Source organism: Gobio gobio (genome assembly GCF_949357685.1).
Source record: "Gobio gobio genome assembly, chromosome: 9".
Taxonomy (NCBI): Eukaryota; Metazoa; Chordata; class Actinopteri; order Cypriniformes; family Gobionidae; genus Gobio; species Gobio gobio.
The window spans coordinates 17,106,018-17,127,128 of record NC_137115.1 but is presented as its reverse complement, the minus strand read 5'-3'; the positions used below and the strand labels follow the sequence as shown (position 1 = coordinate 17,127,128).

General features: G+C 40.3%; 1 protein-coding gene across 1 annotated transcript in view; it reads right to left on the bottom strand.

The window, feature by feature from the left end:
- Positions 1-274: 274 nt before the first annotated feature.
- The window catches only part of spon1a (spondin 1a), a 329,503-nt gene continuing 308,666 nt past the window's right edge, over positions 275-21,111 (bottom strand). Inside the window, exons 12-16 of the mRNA XM_079824799.1 lie at positions 15,717-15,887; positions 13,888-14,055; positions 11,410-11,574; positions 8,385-8,651; positions 275-852 (exon numbers count right to left, since the gene is read on the bottom strand). Coding sequence (XP_079680925.1) covers positions 689-852; positions 8,385-8,651; positions 11,410-11,574; positions 13,888-14,055; positions 15,717-15,887 — 935 coding nt within the window. The 3' untranslated portion in view covers positions 275-688. The remainder of the gene's footprint in view (positions 853-8,384; positions 8,652-11,409; positions 11,575-13,887; positions 14,056-15,716; positions 15,888-21,111) is intronic.

Sequence of the window (21,111 nt, the reverse complement as noted above, 5' to 3'; positions counted from 1 at the left end):
TATATATATATATATATATATATATATATATATATATATATATATATATATATATATATATATTATGTATGTATATATATATATATATATATATATATATATATATATATATATATATATATATATATATATATATATATATATATATATATATATATATATATATATATATATATATATATATATATATATATATATATATATATATATAAAACACATGGTGTCTTTGAACCACTGACTCTTGTGACTGTGATTTAAAAAGTCTTTTTTTTTTGGAAGGATGCTATTTTCTGTATGTGTGTTTGTGTGTGTTTGGATCACAGAGTATAAAAGAAGAAATTTTCTTAAATTTCATGTCTGAACACATTAATGCCATGGTCCTGCTTGTGAAAAATCAATCTTTAAAACAACTTCAAAGCAAAGGGCTGTTACTCTTAAATATTAATACATCTGAATTGTACAGTACATTGCAACTCTGAGCACCCTCCCTCTTGTTTTCTCGTCCGTTTACAGGCTAGACAAGGCCTGGGTCACTATAAATTCTAGAAAACAAAAGTCAAAATAACAGACTACCTGTTGCAGCTTTCCAACCCCCGAACAGAGTGCATTAAATTACTGCAAGACATTGTGTCACAGTCTGTTCATAATCTAGATTGGGTCCCATCCCACAAGCCCACTCAGTACAGCCCTAGCAGGGGTGGACATTGCAGGCCCGTATCTCCTTTCGGTCTTTACAGCTATTTAGTTGTGCATTTTTGAATCTCTTCTTGGCCGTCATTAGCCGCTCCTGGATTCCTCCACCACACAGCTTGGTACAGTCAGTCCATCCAGACCACGGCTTCATTTTGCATCCTTTTGGAAGAAATTTAGACCGGATACAACTGTTGTTAGTGGCAGTAAGATCAGTTAATTTAATGCATCTGCAATGCATCTGCAGTGGTTATGTTGTGATGCTGATTTGCCAACAGAGAGTATTGCCATCTGTAGTCTCAATTACGAATTTAATGACAATGATATGACTCTGACGGGTGAAAAAAAAAAGAAGCACAAAGAGCCCCTGTATCCACAGTGTCAATGTAATGATACAGAATTACTAATGGGGAATGTCTGAATCAATCGGAAGTGTCAATGTTTTTTATGCTAATTTACTAACAGAGAGTGTAGTGTAAGTCTCTTAAACATTAATGTAAACTGTAATGGGCAATTAATGTAAACAGCAATTGGAAAAAGTCACAATTCTGACTTTATAACATGCAATTGCGAGTTTAATTCTCGCAATTCTGAGAAAAAAAAAAGTCAGATTTGTGAGATAAAAAGTCACAATTACTTTTTTTTATTTTTATATTTAGTGGCGGAAACAAACTTCCATGAAGCACAATAATTTTTTTAACATGATGTGTACATTTTTCTTATTTTGTTTAAGCTCTGGGACCATTTTTGGGATTTCCGCCTGGATTTGGCCTACCCAAATTGAAAAGCTTCCTATAACCACATACAGTGGTCTATATACACAATGTTGGTGTCATTTTAAAGTAAACCCTTTAAGTTACATAAAACACTGCTAAAAGCGATAAACATGTAAGTATATGTTGTTTGAGCTGTAATAATCCCCCCCAAAAAAGGCGCTTTTTGATTTTTTGGTTATAAAATCAGTTTTGAAACTGTGTAACTGTGCTCTAGCACCCTGCAGATAGTTTTGTTTTTTTTCTCCACTAGATTCCAGAAAATACTTGAAAAAAAGAATTTTGTCTATATCATGTTGTATGCAAGATTTATTCAAAACTGAATAAATCAAAACTAATTTATTCAAAATTCTAAATTTTGTTAAAAATAATATGCAGAGGAAAACCAAGTCCTAAGTTTGGTGGCCCCTTTGTGTTACATACCTTATTAGTATTCCAAAGTATTCTAAAGTATTTAGATTAATTTACACAACTTGTGTAATCTAACTAAATACATTACAAATTACTTTTTAAAGCATCTATTTTGTAATGTCTAGTGAAATACATTTTAAAAGTAACCTTCCCAACCCTGGTTATGATACTCATTGACATCTGAAGCTGATTTTCTTAGGAGATTGTCATTATCTCTAGTGGTGATGTGATGATGCAGAATTTCTTATGGAGAAAGTCAGCAGCAATGTTATGCTGGCTTAAAAAAAAAAAATCTCCATGTAATGCAAGTGTATGGGTTCCTCAAAATTCAGGCTTCAAAAACGAACATGTTAATCCATACAGCTCCAGTTGATGAATCAATGTCTTTTGAAGCAAAATATTATGTGTGAGTGAAAAGTAACAGTCCTCTGTGCTTCTGCATTACTTCTCGTGCAAGTTTCTTTGCTTATATCACACTTCACAGCATCCTACCAGTTGGTCAGAAGTGGTGGTTTGTAGTTTAAAAGTTTAGTATTTTTCTTACACAAACCTATTATTTCTAAAACTATCACTAAGCTTCCAGGTCTACACTAGACTGGGTAAACCCAGCCTGATCTGCCAGCAATTTGATTTCGCCCTGCAACTTAGTCTGGAAACCGTCTCAGGTTACGTATGTAACCATGGTTCCCTGAGAGGGAACAAGACGCTGTGTCAAAGCGCTGCGGGAACGCCTCTGCGTGATTGCGTCATGAAGCACTCGTGAAATCAGTCCAATGGCGTGACGGGATGCCGTAGGCGAGTGATGTCATTGACCAGGAAACTATAAAGCACCCCTGAACCAGACAATGTCAGCTTCTGATTGGTCGAAAAAGTCGGTCACAGGCATGCCGGGAGTATTGCAAAGCAATGCAGCGTCTCGTTCCCTCTCAGGGAACCATGGTTACATACGTAACCTGAGACATTCCCTTTCAAGGGAACTAAAATTGAAAAAAAAAGCGCTGCGGGAACCCAATACCCACGCCGCCATAATCCCAAGTGCATGTATTTGTGAAATCGTAGCGCACACTATGTTCCAAACACTCGAGATCCTGGAGTAGAGGCCACATCCAGGTTATAAAATCTCACGAAGGTGTGCGGAGAGGACCAGGCTGCCGCATCACAAACCTCCTGAAGAGAAACTCCTGACAACAAAGCTGTAGAAGCAGCCATACTCCGAGTAGAGTGGGCTCGGACCCTTAGCAGTGAGGGCTGACCGGCCGACTCAAAAGCAATTGAAATAGCCTCGACTATCCACTTGCTTAGTGTCTGTTTAGAAGCAGGCTTTCCCTTACTTGGGGAACCAAAACATACAAACAACTGATCAGTCTTACGCCACAGGGCAGCTCTGTGGACATAAGCATCTAGTGCCCTCACTGGGCAGAGCAAATTTAATTTCTCCTGGTCTGGGTTTTGAGGCGGAGAAAAGGCCTGCAGCATTATGGGGCCCGCCACATTAGTGGGGACCTTAGGCACATATCCCTCTTTGGGAAACAGAAATGCTTTCACCATACCAGGTGCAAACTCAAGACAGGAGGGAGAAACCGATAATGCTTGCAGATCACTGACTCTCTTGAGAGACGAGATGGCCAGAAGAAACAACGTTTTTAAAGTGAGAAACTTCTCCGGCACCTCTTCAATAGGTTCAAAGGGAGCCAACACTAGGCCTTCTAACACCCCGGCCAGATCCCAGGTCGGCACCCTCGAGCGTGCCGCAGGCCTAAGCCTCAGAGTACCACGGAGGAAGCGAGTTACCCACGGGTGTCTACCCACTGATGCACCCTCTAGAGGAATGTGGTAAGCAGAAATGGCCGCCACATATACCTTCAAGGTAGAAGGGGTTAACCCCCGAAGAGAATTTATCCTGGAAGTTAACTGGATTCAACACATCTGATTTGACACATGATCTGTTTCAGTGTGAGCATCTTGAACTTTAGTTTCTTTACGGTGCGATTTAACTGATGCAGATCTAGAATGGGACGCAGCCCTCCTTCCTTCTTTGGAACTATAAATACCGGCTGTAAAACCCGACTCTCTGCTGTGGGGAGGGACCCTCTATATAGCCTCTTTTCGCAAAAGAGTCTGTACTTCTTGTTCCATAACCAAAGCCTGCTCAGGGCGGACCACTGTGGATACCACCCAGTTGAACCTGGGCGAGTGTGACCCAAACTGAATTCTGTACCCATTTTCTATTGTCTGCAGGACCCAATCTGAGATATTTGGCCGAAGTTTTCACGCTGCCAGAAAATCTACTAAGGGAACCAGCCTCTTGAGCCTGGACTCTGGTATTTGTTGAGCGCTCAAGTACCCTTTTTGAGCCCTCCTCAGAGGGCGCGAGCTCCCCCGCGCCGCTACGTTTCCTGCCTCACGAGGTGGCAGGGTTGGCAGAACGGCTCCCTGATGGCACCGAGAGGAGACGGGCACCGGGTAATGAGGTGAACACCGCCTCCCCTCGGAGGGGACTGCCTTCAGCTGTGCTCTGTACGAGGAGGACGTACTCGGTTGGAGCTGCTCCCGCCCAGCAGCCCCAAGGACATGAGACTTGCGAGGAAGAAACTTTTGAAATGCTGTTTTTTCGCTTCTTGAAACCTCTCGACTACTGTATTTACTGAGTCGCTGAAGAGGCCAGCAGGGGCGATAGGAGCATCTAATAAAAACTTTTTGTCTCTTTCTTTTATATCTGACAAATTTAGCCATAAATGTCTCTCTGTGGCCACCAGGGCTGCCATAGAACGGCCGATGGATTTGGCCGTCTCCTTGGTAGCCCGAAGAGACAAATCAGCGGCTCTCCTAATCTCCGCAATCGTTTCACGTCCCACTTCCTCACATTCTTCATCAATATCCTTCAGCAGGTCAGCCTGATAAGCTTGTAAAACCGTCATTGTGTGTAAACAGGTGGCCGCCTGACCTGCCGCCGAATACGCCCTACCCACTAACGCTGATGTTGCTCTCACTGGCTTAGTGGGTAGCTGCGGGGCTTTCAGCGACGATGCAGAGTCGGGAGAGAGACCACTCGCGAGCGTCTCTTCAACCCGCGGCACCGCTGCATAACCGTGCTGTTTCAGTCCAGTTATATTTGAATATGCTGACGTCGCTGGACTGAAAACTCTAAATGAAGCCGGTTTATTCCATGACTTCAACACCTCGGTGTGAAGATCAGGAAAAAACGGCAAGCCCCGCTTTGGAGGTTGTGATCTGGCTGGCAGAAAGCGCTCGTCTAATTTACTTGACTGACGAGTCTCTTGCTTCACAGCTGGCCAATCTATTTGTAACCTGGCTACAGCGCGAGTCACAACCTCCAAAAGCTCCTCGTGAGCGTGTGTATGTGGTGGCGAAATACTTTCATAATCATCAACATTTTCCAGGCTCACAACATCCAGTTCCTCGGAACTGGAGTGCTGCTGCAACTGCGCTTCAGCACGAGGAGAAGAAACCGCAGAGCGTGCTTCTAACTCGTGAACTGAAGCGTCAGATCTAACAGGTAAGGGCAGAGAAAGGGGAACACCAGTCTCTAACCCCGCTGTTAGATCCATCTGCGAACCCCAGGATGTGAGCCTTCGCTGTGCCTCTGCAGCAGCGGGACCCAAGCGCTGGGGAACGCAAGCAGGCAGGATCTGAGCGTTATCATCGCCAGTTTCTCGCAGTGCTCACAGCCAGCCCCCTCGAGGGCTGCCTGGGCATGCTCCAATCCCAAACACATTACACAGAGCAAATGTGTGTGCCTCCCTGTCCTCGTTACATCATGGGTGGGGACACACATTTGCTCTGTGTAATGTGTTTGGGATTGGAGCATGCCCATTGTCTGAACTGATCCGCCATTATCTTTCTTTTGACACACACACACAATATTTGGACAAACGATTCCAACACAGAGCGCTTGTGAAGACACAGAAGCTGACATTGTCTGGTTCAGGGGTGCTTTATAGCTTCCTGGTCAATGACGTTAACCGCCTACGGCGTCCCGTCACACCATTGGACTGATTTCACGAGTGCTTCATGACGCAATCAAGGAGAGGCGTTCCCGCAGCACTTTGACACAGCGCAAGTTCCCTTGAAAGGGAACTGTACATTCATTTCTACTGCTTCTGTTACACGTTTGCGGGAACCAATCACAGACTGGCTTATCCACCTGGCTCGCTATTGGCGGGTTTAACACGATGACGGATAGAGAAGCGATTGGCCGTTGCATGTTGATCACGCCTCTTGTGGTCTGATTGGTGGAAGGACTATCCAATTGCATACAGAGTCATTTGAATTATGCTCGTTTATCACGCCTCTTGTGGTCTGATTGGTTGAAGGACTATCCAATTGCGTACAGAGTAATTTAATTTATGCTTGTTTATCACGCCTCTTGTGCAGTAGAAAATACATAGCAAATTCCCCAGACCAATATTACATTTTAAATTGAGCTTGGTCTGGTGATAGCCAGACAATGTCTACACACCACATACTATCAAAATTCGTCTCTCAGTGCCACCTCACGGGCAAACCTCATCCATCCTTACCATGTTTACCATTGTAAGCATGTTACCATTGTACCATTGATAGCATATTAACTACATACATCACTGTCTGGTTTGGCAGTTGCAATGCTTCAGACCACAAGGCCCTGCAATGCATTGTAAGAACTTTCTACAACCCCAAATCAGAAAAAGTTGGGACAGTATGGAAAACGCAAAAAAAAAAAAAGAAGTGATTTCTAAATTTACTTTGACTTGTATTTCATTGCAGACAATATGAACACAAAATATTTCATGTTTTGTCTGGTCAACTTCATGTCATTTGTAAATATGCATCCTTTCCTGCCATTCAGACCTGCAACACATTTCAAAAAAAGTTGGGACAGGAGCAATTTAGGGCTAGTAATGAGGTAAAATGGTTAAATAATGATGTGATTTGAAACAGGTGATGTCAACAGGTGATTGTAATTATGATTTGGAACAAAAGCAGCATCCAAGAAAGGTCTAATCCTTTAGGAGCAAAGATGGGCCGAGGATCGCCAGTTTGCCAACAAATACGTGAGAAAATTATTGAAATGTTTAAAAACAATGTTCCTCAAAGAAAGATAGGAAGAGATTTGGATATTTCACATTCAACAGTGCATAACATAATTAAAAGATTCAAGGAATCTGGAGGAATTTCAGTGCGTAAAGGACAAGGGCGCAAGCCTAAGCTGAACAACCGTGATCTCCGATCCCTCAGGCGGCACTGCATCAAGAATCATCATTCATCTATAAGCGATATCACCACATGGGCTCAGGACTACTTTGGCAAACCTTTGTCAAGTACCACAATACGTAGTTACATCCACAAATGCCAGTTAAAACTGTACTGTGCCAAAAGGAAGCCCTATGTTAACAGTGTCCAGAAGCGCCGTCAACTTCTCTGGGCTCGGAGGCATCTGGGATGCACCATCACACAGTGGAAACTTGTACTGTGGTCAGATGAATCAGTATTTCACGTATTTTTTGGGAGGAATGGACGCCGTGTGCTCCGGACCAAAGAAGAAAAGGATCATCCAGACTGTTACCAGCAACAAGTCCAGAAGCCAGGGTCTGTCATGGTATGGGGTTGTGTCAGTACCCTTGGCAAAGGTAACTTGCACTTCTGTGAAGGCACCATTAATGCTGAAAAGTGCATAGAGATTTTGGAGCATAATATGCTGCCTTCAAGAAGACATCTTTTCCAGGGACGTCCATGCATATTTCAACAAGACAATGCAAAACCACATTCTGCACACATTACAAAGTCCTGGCTGTGGAGGAAGAGGGTATGGGTACTTGACTGGCCTGCCTGCAGTCCCGACCTGTCTCCAATAGAGAATGTGTGGCGCATTTTGAAGCGCAAAATGCGACAACGAAGACCCCGTACTGTTGCCCACCTTAAGACTTGTTTGCAGGAAGAATGGGACAAAATTACACCTGAAACACTTCATCATTTGGTGTTTTCAGTCCCTAAACGTCTTTTAAGTGTTGTGAAAAGGAATGGCAACATTACAAAGTGGTAAATGCTTTACTGTCCCAACTTTTTTTTAAATGTGTTGCAGGTCTGAATGACAGGAAAGGATGCATATTTACAAATGACATGAAGTTGACCAGACAAAACATGAAATATTTTGTGTTCATATTGTCTGCAATGAAATACAAGTCAAAGTAAATTTAGAAATCACTTCTTTTTTTTTTATTTGCGTTTTCCATACTGTCCCAACTTTTTGTGATTTGGGGTTGTATCTTCCATTCTCCCTACCATCTACTGAGGTCATTTGATTTACCGCAATGTTCGCTTTGCCTATAGCGTCAACTTTGAGGCACTTTTATTTATGGACTCAGAGATTTAACAAAAACGTTTTTTTCTCAGTTTGTGTTCCATAAAAGAAAGAAAGTAATATACATCTGGGATGGCATGAGAGTGAATAAATGATGAGAGACTGTTCAGTTTTGAGTGTAGTATTGCTTTAACAGAGTTCATGTTCACCTGCAAGCTCATCTGCGCTCTCTTCCCTTCCCTGTTTGTTCCTCCTCTTCTTACGGTCTTCTTTGCGTCTTTTCCTCTCTTCACTGTTTAAGCCTCCTTGATTACACTTCTTGATCTTGCATGCTTTTCTCTGTGTGGTCTCAGGGCATGGATCTCCTCCAAATTGAGGCTCCATGGTGATCATGCGTGTGCGGATCAAGTGACCCTTCCCGCAGGACTTACTGCACTCTGACCACTCAGACCACTGTGACATCATACAGTCCATCGCTAGAGAGAGAAAGACAAATTAAATGAGACAATATTCAAGCACAAGGAGAAAATGTAATTGAAAATGAATGGTTTCAAAGGCTTTTTATAATTTTGTGTTTGTATATTTTGTTCGTTAGTCACTTCTCATTCACACACACATTGATTAAGTAGATATTTCTGTATTTAGTTAAAACATGTGTCTACTGACTGAGTTTATGTCCAATGAAACGTGTAACCTTAATTACAAATAACATGAATGTTTGCATTCATTACAAATTTAAGACAATACATTTATAGTTATTTAAAATACACACTGATGTATAAGGAAGCAGCAATAATAATCAGATACACATTGTATAGGTAACTATATTGTTTACTCTATTCTTCTCCCAGTTCACCGGTCACTTACTTTCATGTATTTCGGGAGTGGGGGAAGTGGGGGAATTTAATTTATGTTAATCCGACAGATCCAATTCTCTGAATTACAGTGCAAACTAACACGCCGTAGCCCATTGCACATTATAAAAAAAAAGATCATTATAAAGGGTTTTAAACGACAAAACACTTTCACGCAAACATATTTGAATCGGAATATCAGATACTTCATGATGTTACCAAATTTGTGAATATTTTGAATAAAAAAGGAAAAACTAAATAAAAGCAATACATCTGTCATAAAGCACTATTGTGGCTGTTGTTTCACGTGACAATAAGGTGATGCATTCTAAAATAATGGTTGCCTTAACTCTTTCCCCACCAAACACAGAATGTTTCGTTATTTGTGAGAAAACGCTTCCCTGCCAAACACATAATTTTCCGTTATTTGTGAGAAAACGCTTCCCTGCCAAACACTGAATTTTCAGTGTTTCCGTGTTTTCAATGTATACGCTAGGGGACACTATTGCGCATCTTCTGAATGAGTACATAATCTCCTGATCAAAACACAGGCGAAGAAGACGCAAAAAAAAACAAGCGTTCATATATAAGCAGATGCATATGTAAAATAACGTGATCATCAACATTAAACATATAAATCAAAACTGCCTAATGTTACTGAATAAAATGTCGACCCAGAACAATCTATAGGACTGTGCAAGCAGTAGGGGGTGTCGATAGACTCAATCTACTCCATCTGTGTTTGATCATTGCTCTGAATCTGATCTGGATGTAGATTAAAAACTTGATTTTCTCAGCTTTTTGTTCAAAATGTAGCTTTTTTTAATGAACCTTACCCATATTTAAGTGTTGATAAAAAAAGGAATGCATGAAGCTAGAATAAAACTTTTGTCTTTTTTTTGTTTTTGTTTAAAAGCAGGGGTCTGCTCTTTCTTTTGATATATTGCATGCTCAGATATTCATACAACAAAATATAGACGATTCATATGGACGATTTTAACAATGTTTTTACTACCTTTCTGGACCTTGAAAGTGTTAATTACATTTCTGTCAATGGAGGGGCCTGAGAGCTCTCGGGTTTTCATCAAAAATATCTTAATTTGTGTTCCGAAGATGAACGAAGTCTTGCGGGTTGGGAACGACATGAGGGTGAGTAATTAATGACAGAATTTTCATTTTTGGATGAACTAACCCTTTAACTAATGTTGTGTTAATAAGTGTTACCAAGATCTCATTATCTCAAAAAGAGACAATTCAGTATTCGAGTAAAATAATATGTATATGTTTTGGTTGTGTATGTTTCTAAAGGATTCTTCACTCAGACAAGTAAGAATTCAGAACAACAGCATGATTGAAGGCCTGTACACAACAGGACGAATATCGCACACGCTTATCGCCAGCGTTTTTCGTGACGTTTTTCGGCGCATCTTGAGTGTTCAGACCCAAGCGATTTCCACTGGCGATGCGCCGAGTGAACGTGCACATTCAGTAGATGCGCTCCCGGTACACAAGGTGGTGCTGTGGCACTTTAAGCTTCTGACACTCGCTTGTCACACAGAAGAAAAGGAGAGACAGTATTTACGTGCTTGCCAAAACCACAGATATATTATGTCTATGGCAAAACCATTCACACACTTGTTGCTAACTGGCAAGCAGCATTAGCAGCCCATCTTCTTCTGTGCTCGGCAAGACCGATTTTGTGCTTGAGCGCCACCAAGTCGTGTTTTACTGTCACTTCAGCAGCTCCAGGCACGTGAACAAAAGCGCTGATCTCATTGGTCGGCCAGTTTTTAACGCGCCGCGTCAAAATAAAAAAACGAACCCGAGGCGTTTTTTTTCAAATGACGCTTTTACGCCTGGCGTTTTACGCGTCGGTGTGCACACCCACATTGGCACCCATTGTTTAGTCACGAGGCGTTAAACGTCGGCGATAAACGCGCGCGAAAATCGTCCCGGTGTGAACAGGCCTTGAGAGTGCGATATTGCATTTATACAACAGTTCAATAAACAAGTTGACTGTGAATCGCAATAATCTTTAGCCCTGTTCCTGGAGATACACCCTGCATCCTAATTTGCATATTATCTGTCCTAAATAGCATCAGAGATTACAATAGTGATTATAATTAGAGATTATGATTTTGTGTCCAAAATCATAGCATATTGAAGTGAGTATCCCACAGATACTTGGATGGTCTGCTATTTTGGGTGAATTTTCAAAGTGTAGATCCATGCAAACTCCAATAGCTAATATTGCCACTTAATATTTGCTTTGGAGGAGGATTCATGATATATACAGTTTAAACAGTATAAAAGCCATTACAAACCACATATTCAAGAATGTGCGTTTGTGTGTGATAGAGAAAGAGTATGCGCAACTTACGACACTCTGGCAGCATGCATTTCTCCAACTGTTCCAGATCCTCACTGCATTCTCCCAACTCTGCAGGTGATTTTAGCATGCGCTGACGTGTCCGTGTGCCTTTACCACATGTCACACTGCAGTCACTCCAGTCCGACCACGGGGACAGTAAACATGGGATAGTATCTATACACAAACAAAATGCAGCATAATAACACTGAGGACTGGAGGCATGAGGATGTGTTTTCTGTATAAATGGCCATGTATTCTGCTTGAATATGCTAATGTTGGGATACATGTGAATATGTGTGTGAATATTGTAATGTGAATGTTTATGTATGTTTTATTAATATTCACATGTATGTATGTCAGTTAGGAACCTGGGTGTGCTCTTTGATACCAATCTCTAATTTGAAAGCCACATTTCTAGCATCTGTAAAACGGCATTCTTCCATCTTAAAAATATATCTTAATTACGGCACATGCTTTCAATGCAAAATGCTGAACAGTTAGTTAATGCGTTCATGACCTCAAGGCTAGATCATTGTTATGCTCTACTGGGTGGTTGCCCTACTCGCTTAATAAACAAACTCCAGCTGGTCCAAAACGCAGCAGCTCGAGTTCTTACTAGAACCAGGAAGTATGACCATATTAGCCTGGTTCTGTCAACACTGCACTGGCTCCCTATTAAACATTGTATCAATTTTAAAATCTTGCTAATTACTTATAAAGCACTAAATGGTTTAGCTCCCCTGTACTTGAGCGAGCTCTTAACGCATTATACTCCATCACGTCTATTGCAGTCACAAAATTCTGGCCAGTTGATATACCTAGAATATCAAAATCATCTGCTAGCGGTTGATCCTTTTCCTATTTAGCACCTAAACTCTGGAACAGTCTTCCTAGCATTGTTTGGGAAGCAGACACACTCTGTCAGTTTAAATCTAGACTAAAAACACATCTCTTTACTATGGCATACACATTGAACATTATCAATTTATATTATTCAAATCAGTTAAATTATTATTTTAGGCTGCATTAACTAGGTCAGCCAGAACCGGGAACACTTCCCATAACACCTGATGTACTCATTACATCATAAAAAGAATGGCATCTACGCTAATATTAGTCTCTCTGTTTATCTCAAGGTTTACTGTTGTCAGCCGGATCCGGGCCGTTTCCAAATCAGATGGTGAACCTGCACCTAGACGCGTCAAACGCTGCCCTGAAGTGTCAGCAGAAACCGTGTCAACTAGACTCTAAAGGCCTCATCGACATGAACTAACCCGTCTCCTGCGTGATGACCGTTCTTCAACCGGATGGTTATGTTATTGGAATATGTTAAAGTGGTGTTCACTACTTGTGTTTTGTGTGAATATGTAGTTATGCATGAGTGTGTGTACACCAATCAGGCATAATATTATGACCACCTTCCTAATATTGTATTGGTCCCTTTTTTTGCTGCTAAAACAGCCCTGACCCGTCGAGGCATGGACTCCACTAGACTCCTGAAGGTGTGCCGTGGTTTGGACTTGTTTGTTCAGCACATCCCACAGATGCTCAATTGGATTGAGATCTAGGGAATTTGGAGGACAAGTCAACACCTCAAACTCATTGTTGTGCTCTTCAAACCATTCTTGAACCGTTTTTGCTTTGTGGCAGGGTGCATGCTGAAAAAGGCCACAGCCACCATTGAATACCGTTTCCATGAAAGGTGGTACGTGTCAAAGAAACATCCACATGGATGGCAGGAACCAAGGTTTCCCAGCAGAACATTGCCCAAAGCATCACACTGCCTCCACCGGCTTTCTTCCCATAGTGCATCCTGGAGCCATGTGTTTCCCAGGTAAGTGATGCACATGCACCCCGTCATCCACATGATGTAAAAGAAAACGTGATGCATCAGACCAGGCCACCTTCTTCCATTGCTCCGTGGTCCAGTTCTGAAGCTCACGTGCCCACTGTTGGCACTTTCGGCAGTTGACAGGGGTCAGCATGGGCACCCTGACAGGTCTGCAGCTATACAGCCCAATACGCACCAAACTGCGATGCACTGTGTATTCTGACATCTTTCTATCAGATCCAGCATTTACTTCTTGAGCAGTTTGAGCTACAGTTGCTTGTCTGTTTGATCGGACCACACGGGCCAGCCTTCGCTCCCCACGTGCATCAATGAGCATTGGCCACCTATGACCCTGTCGCCAGTTCACCACTGTTTCTTCCTTGGACCACTTTTAATAGATACTGATCACTGCAGTTTTGGAGATGCTCTGACACAGTTATCTAGCTATGCCTGATCGTTGTATAAGTAATTGTGGACAACAACTGGACAAATTTGGCCATGTATGTATATTAATATATTAAATAATGTCCACATAAACATTCACATACATGCGTGGAAATCTGTTAATATACCTGTGAATGTGTGTGAATATGTTAAACTGGGCGTACATGGTTGTGCATAATTATGTCGGCATGCATTTGAGTATTGGCACTTACGGCATTCTGGCATCATACACTTCTCTGCTTCCACCACCTCAGCCCCACAAATGGAGCCATCAGACGGGGGCATTTTCACCATCCGTTCCCGTCTTTTCATTCCAATCCCACAGGTGGCACTGCATATATCCCATTCACCCCATTCAGTAACCATGCAACTGCTTGGAGCTACACCAGTAGAAACATATACATATAATTGTCAGTGGGAGAAGAACTTTTATCAACAATTTTTTTTGCTTAAAACAACTTTTTGGCATATTACTAAAATAAACTGTAAGGGATTGGCTGGTTAGTCTAGACAGTTAGGCCTAAAAATGCTAAATAATTATACATGGAAAATAAGGTTATTATTGTGATTTTACAGAAACTATTTTTTGGGTGTTTTTTGTTTATTTTTGTGAAATAATTTTTTCCCCCTCTGTCAGTAGCAGGGAGTTCACATAAAGGGATGGCCTTTATTGCCAGTCACATGGCTGTTATGACTCAGAATGACTAAAAAATGTCTGCACACATAAAGCAAAAGTGACAAAATGTGGGTCATTATTATGTGGTTGAATGCAACAACCAGTTTTATATTATCGCGACAGGTAGAGATCAATCCGTGCTAGATATACTGTAGATCTGGGTCACTTAGTAATAATCGGCGAAACATTCATGCATTTAAGGCGATAGTTCACCCAAAAATGAAAATGTTTTGTTTTTCTACTTACCCCCAGGGCATTACCCCTTTGTTTCTTCAGTAGAACACAAATTAAGATGTTTAACTCCAACCGTTGCAGTCTGTCAGTCGTATAATGCATGTGAATGGTAACACATAAGAGTATGAGAACTATGAGAGTAAAAAACATGCACATACAAATCCATATTAAACCCTGCGGCTCATGACGACATGTTGATGTCTTAGGTCACGAAACGACCAGTTTGTGTGAGAAACCGAACAGTATTTATATAATTTTTTACCTCTTATACGCCACTGTGCCCAACAGCGTTCTGTGCGCAATGACTTCCGGTAAGTGAGGTCAGGACACAATCTCGTGCATAGACTAGGGTGACCAAACATCCTGTTTTCCCAGGACATGTCCTGGCCCTAATATAACAATTTTCTATCCATACAGAGTGGGCATACTTTAAATGTATTGAAATTAATAAGGAACCTTTGAGTAAACTTCGAGTATCATTTGAGTATCTCATTGCCGGGCCGAGTGTCCTGGTTTTCGGTAATCAAAATATGGTCACCCTAGCATAGACATATAGTGCCGGAAGTGATCTCTCGCGAGTATCTCTCTATCGTGTACATTGACCTCACTCACCGGAAGTGATCGCACAGTGAACACTGTTTGACATAGTGGTGTATTAGAGGTAAAACATGATATAAATACTGTTTGGTTTCTCGCACAAACCGATCGTTTTGTGTCTTAAGACATTAACGTGTCGTCAAGAGCCGCAGGGTTTAATATGGATTTATATATGCATATTTTTTTACTCTCATAGTTCTCATACTCTCATAGTTCTCATACTCTGACAGACTGCAACAGTTGGAGTTAAAATTATCATCTGTGTTCTACTGAAGAAACAAAGCCACCTATATATTGGATGCCTTGGGGGTAAGCAGATAAACATCAAAGTTTCATTTTTGGGAAATGAAACAGAAATGAACAGAAAGCTCCTTTCAGGCAGAGTATATTAGACTTCATTAGATTAGTTGTAGTGCATTGTTTTATGAAGGACCTTGATTTGTCAGGACCTTTAAGAATTAAAGCTAAACAAAATTTCTGTAATGTGTAAAATTTCTCAATGAATCTGGCTTGTGTGCCAACAGTAATACTCACAGCAGTCCTCATTGACTGTGCATGGCTCTGTCTCTTCAGTGGGAAGGGTGCAAGGAAAGCCATCCTCAGGAAACTGTTTTACATAGCGCTCCCTAGAGCGCACACCTGCACCACATGACACACTGCATGGTGACCATGTGATCCATTCGGACATCATGCATGTGGAAGCATCTGTAAAAGTCAAGGATCACTTTGTTATTCATGTCTTTATTCAAAAATCTTTTCACATTCAACCATCAGACCTGCTGGAAAAAACAAATACATTTAGCTTGAAATGTTAGCTGGTTTCTAGCTGGTCAAAGCTAGCTTAGGAAAATATGGTAGAACATCTTGGTCAAGAGCCCTACACAATCACATCATAGCCTACTAGCTTAAGGAGGGCAAACGGATTTTTTGAATATGGTAGCCAATTTATTCATGGTCTAGTTACTTGATCTAAAATGCAGATATCACCTTCAATATTTACCAGCAAGACATGATATATTTTTTAGCCTTTCTAAACCATATTACATTAATATACATTCATTAACAATGCTCACTCAACTGTGAAATTTAATCAAGAACATCGATAATTGCTAATATTACTTAATCAGCTATAGTTAGATGGTCAAGACAAAAAGTGTATGCTGCAAAGCCTGTAATTCCCTCTTTTCTCAAATTGCTGGCATTTGTTCTGCTTGATAAGATGTGGCATTGAATCATTAATAAAACCATGAGTAAACAGGGTACCCTGGAGGTCACTTATACAGTATATCATCTCCATCACATGATAAACAATCGATAATGGATGTTACCACCTCATTAAACACTAAGGAGAACCCGACTTGTCCACCCACTAATCTGTGGTTTGCATTAGACGGCGGGGTTTTTGTGTGTGTTAGGAAAGAGACATCTAAAATCTATCTATCTATCTATCTATCTATCTATCTATCTATCTATCTATCTATCTATCTATCTATCTATCTATCTATCTATCTATCTATCTATCTATCTATCTATCTATCTATCTATCTATCTATCTATCTATCTATCTATCTATCCTTAATTTATTCATTGTTTGTTTAATGCTTAAAGTTTCTCAAGTTTATAAAAAAAGCTCCTCATCCAACATGCACAAATATCTTCTTTCTCATTACCCGATATCCTACAAACGATTTTCAAACGAACTGAAAAACATGATACAACACCCAGCCTTGATCCATCATTGTTGGGGTTTACCTAATTATGGCTGACACGAAACTGACGTTTCAAAGCTTTGTCGAGATCCCGAAGCGCAGATGTTTCGAAACACTGCTCCGAACTTTGATTCAAAACACCTATGTCACGTGACTATGGCTAAATGAAGCTTCAAGTGTTTCATCAGGTGGTTGAAACTGCATTTGATTGAAAGGGGCGGGAACAAACCACACAGTCACACATCTGTATGAACCTAATTCCCCAGAGTTTAAAAGTGAAGTTAATCTATCTTCACCTCGTGGGTTTTTGTGAGAGGAGAGAGATTTTGTGATAGCAGTGATTTTGTGATATAAGGGAGATTTATAGTGCACTCTGGTTAGTTATATTTAGGCAAGATTTAAATTAGATATATATTGACTGATAGGTATAGAAAGTGACAGATAGTTAGGATAGATATAGTGACAGATTCATATAGACTAAGTTAGATAGTGACAGATAGCACAGCATAAGTTAGATATATAGAATTATTCATAGGTGATATATAGATAGATATATTACAGTTATTCTCAGTCACTTTGGTACATTTCTCAGATCAGAATTGAAATTCTCAAAGCTACCTGTTCAATCTTCACATCATTGTGTCACTTGTGCACATCAAAAAAGCAGTTTCTCATTTATTTGAACAAGTTGCAAATGCTTGTGTACATCCATGCAAATGATTATGTACAATTCTCTTCTGTTTCCTACATTATCAGTTGCTTATGTCATGTTGATCAACATGTATTATAATGGGTCTCTGTTGAATAGTCTTACCCCCCATGACATTTAGGCATTAGTTCATAGCATAAGTCTTTACATGCAAAATGGTTGAACAAGTTGTCATAAAATGTCAAGCATATTTCTATACATTTCAGTTAGACGTTCACATTTCTACTTTTGTTTTTCTGGGGGGTTTTTTCTTTGTGCTATGCAGTGCTGTCTTTTCCTTTCTGTATCGCAATGACATGGTCTGTCAACAAATTACAGTACAAACAGTAAAAGCATAAATGTGAATCTTGTCCAGTCTCTTGCATTCAAACTCCCACATACACTAAGGTGTAACCTACAATTTACAATAATTGTCATCAAAATTTTTGCCATATTTACATCAGAACATCCCTCCAGAGTACAGTTATATTGACAATATGACTAAGCAATTTGACTGTCTTATTCATACACAATGACACAAGGACTTGTCATTCTGATGGCACTGACATGTTCATTGACACAGATATTTACTTTTGAGAGATGAACTAAGGATTTTGAGCAAGAGACTGGCTTTTGCAGGTAATCCATGGTGTTTTGCTATTTGTACGAATTGTTTTGAGAAATGCACTTGCTGTTTTGCAAATGTCGAGGATGATTCGAGAAATGTACCAAAGCGACTGAGAAAAACTGTAATAGAATAGATAAAAATGGAGGCTACATGTAAGAGATGCCGTACATCTGTGGTGTGGGAGCATTTCCATTGTAAACACAAAATACAGTGAGATGTGTGTATTGTGATAGGCAGCTAGCTTTCTGCAACAATACATCCTCCATGATGCGCCATTTGAGGAGCACTCATCCTGCCATTTTGGAGGGTGCAGAGGATGGTAACATTCCCCCTGTACCTAGGCCTGCTACTGACACTGCATGCCCGTCTAAGCAAGGTATGCATTGTTTGAAATATAATTCAGATAAAATCACAAAGTGTTGTGACACTGTTTAGAAAGTCTATAGTTTTAAATAGGTCAATCACCCCTAAAAACTAATGTCCCAATCACAACTCCCAATCGTGTTAAACACAGCTTCACTGTGAATATTTAAATATAACACTTCACAAACTTAGCCACTGTATTAAATGAAAAACATTTATATAGGGCTACATATGATTAACCCATCGACAGCCAGTGAAGACATCAGTTTGGGTTTCCTAATTGTTGTAGTTCTAAATTCAGTTTGATCTGTCTCTGTCTGAGCATAAACTTAACCAAACATAACTTATAAAATAATGAACCTGTAGGCTACTTTTAATAGCTGTGCACTATTTCTATATTTTTTTTTCAATGTATCTGTCTGAAAGTAGGTTTTATTTTTTTATCTTTATCTTCTGATCTTCTTTGTGAATTTTTAGTAACTAATTTCGGGAGGACCACGTCCAGATAATTAAACCTATCTAAACAATGGAGCACGCCAGATAATGTAACCTAATCAAACCCAAGTGGAGCACCCTCAGATAATTAAACCTAATTAAACACATGTGGAGCATATCAAGCCAATCGATTTAATCAACGATAAGAGGTGTGTGTATATATACAGCATATTTACCTTCTTTCGTTGACCGTTTTTATTTTTAGCATCCCTCCACCACCCACTTTGATTTAATAAACTCATTAGACGTCAACACAATCCATAATAAAATACAGTCTAGTTCTAGACTATCTTCATCATGGGGGGGATACTCTGGGTTCGGGCCAAATTCCGAGCCCGGAGCCCTCCCCCGGACAGCACGCCAAACACGCATAATCTTTACTCCATTTAATTTGATGTACGTGTGAACTCGTGAAATCTTCGTAGTCTGAAAAAACATCACAATGGAGTGCGCTTTTGCTGATGTGTTCAAATACAGCAACTCATGGTGAGCAGTTTCAGTCTTCATCTAACTTTATGCCGATATTTCATTTGAATAATTATGTAACTTGTACTTCATATATGCTGTCAGTTTATGCCTTGTAACTAATTGTTGTTTTAATTCTCATTCAGAGCCACAAATGTCAACATCAGGCCCTTCATCATCATCATCATCATCATCATCATCATCATCATCATCATTAACAACAACACCAGCAGAGATCCAGGGCAGTTTATGGGAACTGTTTGATAGTTGTATCCGTGAAACCCAGACGATACACAGTGCTACAGCTGATGCAACAGTATAAGTGAAAAAGTACCTCAAAGATGCGTTTTTGTCCAGAATGCATGAATTGTATGTACTTGCTAAAAAATATGTGTGCATGCCAGCAACAAGTGTCCCTTGTGGGAGAATGTTTTCAAAGGCTGGAGAAATTATATGTAAAAAAAGTCCTTCATCAGCAGAGCAATCATTTTTTTTTAATAAAAATGTTATGCAACAAATGTGACACATTGTGACTTTATTTATTTTATTAATCTTCATTTTTCATGACCAAAAAAACCCTATAGTTATTCACAATGAGGAGGCTACAGGTTACAAAACCAAGACCATGTAGTTGTCAGACAGATGTTAAAAAATATATTTTTTAACAAGGTTATTTCAGATCAACACATGCAAGTAACCACTAGGTGTCGCCATAGAGACGGGTGTTGGATTGTTTAGAAGCTTCGAAACAATATGTCACATTTGCTTCAACTGTTTCAGTGCATCACGATGCCTCTGTCTTTTATATTCTGTTCATATTCATATTTGGTTACCTGACTGTAACCCTGTTCCCTGAAAAAGCAGGAACGAGATGATGCGCTGAGCGCTATGAGGAAACGCCTTTTGGTGTGACCAGCTGTGATTATGTGTGCAACACATCAATGAAATTGACTTTGAACTTTATAGCCTCGGCAGTGACGTCATCAGAATGCATGCCTGTCAGATGCTATAATAAGATGTGCCACAGGTGCATCGACAGGTATGTTTTGTCTGAAGAGCAATCCTGGGAAATCTTCAGTGCAGTTTCAGTTCCCCATAGCATGAAGCATAGCGTCTAGTTCCCACTTTTGTCAGGGAACAGGGTTACAGTCAAATAACACGAGCGCTCGACTCTTTACTTGCAACGATCGATCGTTGACTCTTTACTTGCAACAGGGGAAACTACAACAGTTCTGACCCTCCGTGTACTAAAGACATACTTTTCTGTCACACACGAGAAGTGCATTCATAATAGACGCATGCGTGGTTGCCGTGGTGATAAGCAATAAATACACTTGCTGGTGATGAGCAATAAATACACTTGCTGGTAAAGCGAATGAACGTATCGTAAGGCTAAATAAATAAAAAATGATGGCAACACAACAGCGCATATTGCGCCCAAACGATCAGTCACTAGTTGGATCCACCTGATATCAATGCCTTTGATTCAATACTTCTCAACTTGACGCTCATATAATCTCGGTCACACAAGAGCTCGACACAGTGCGACCATACTCACATACAAATAGACGTGTGCAAACT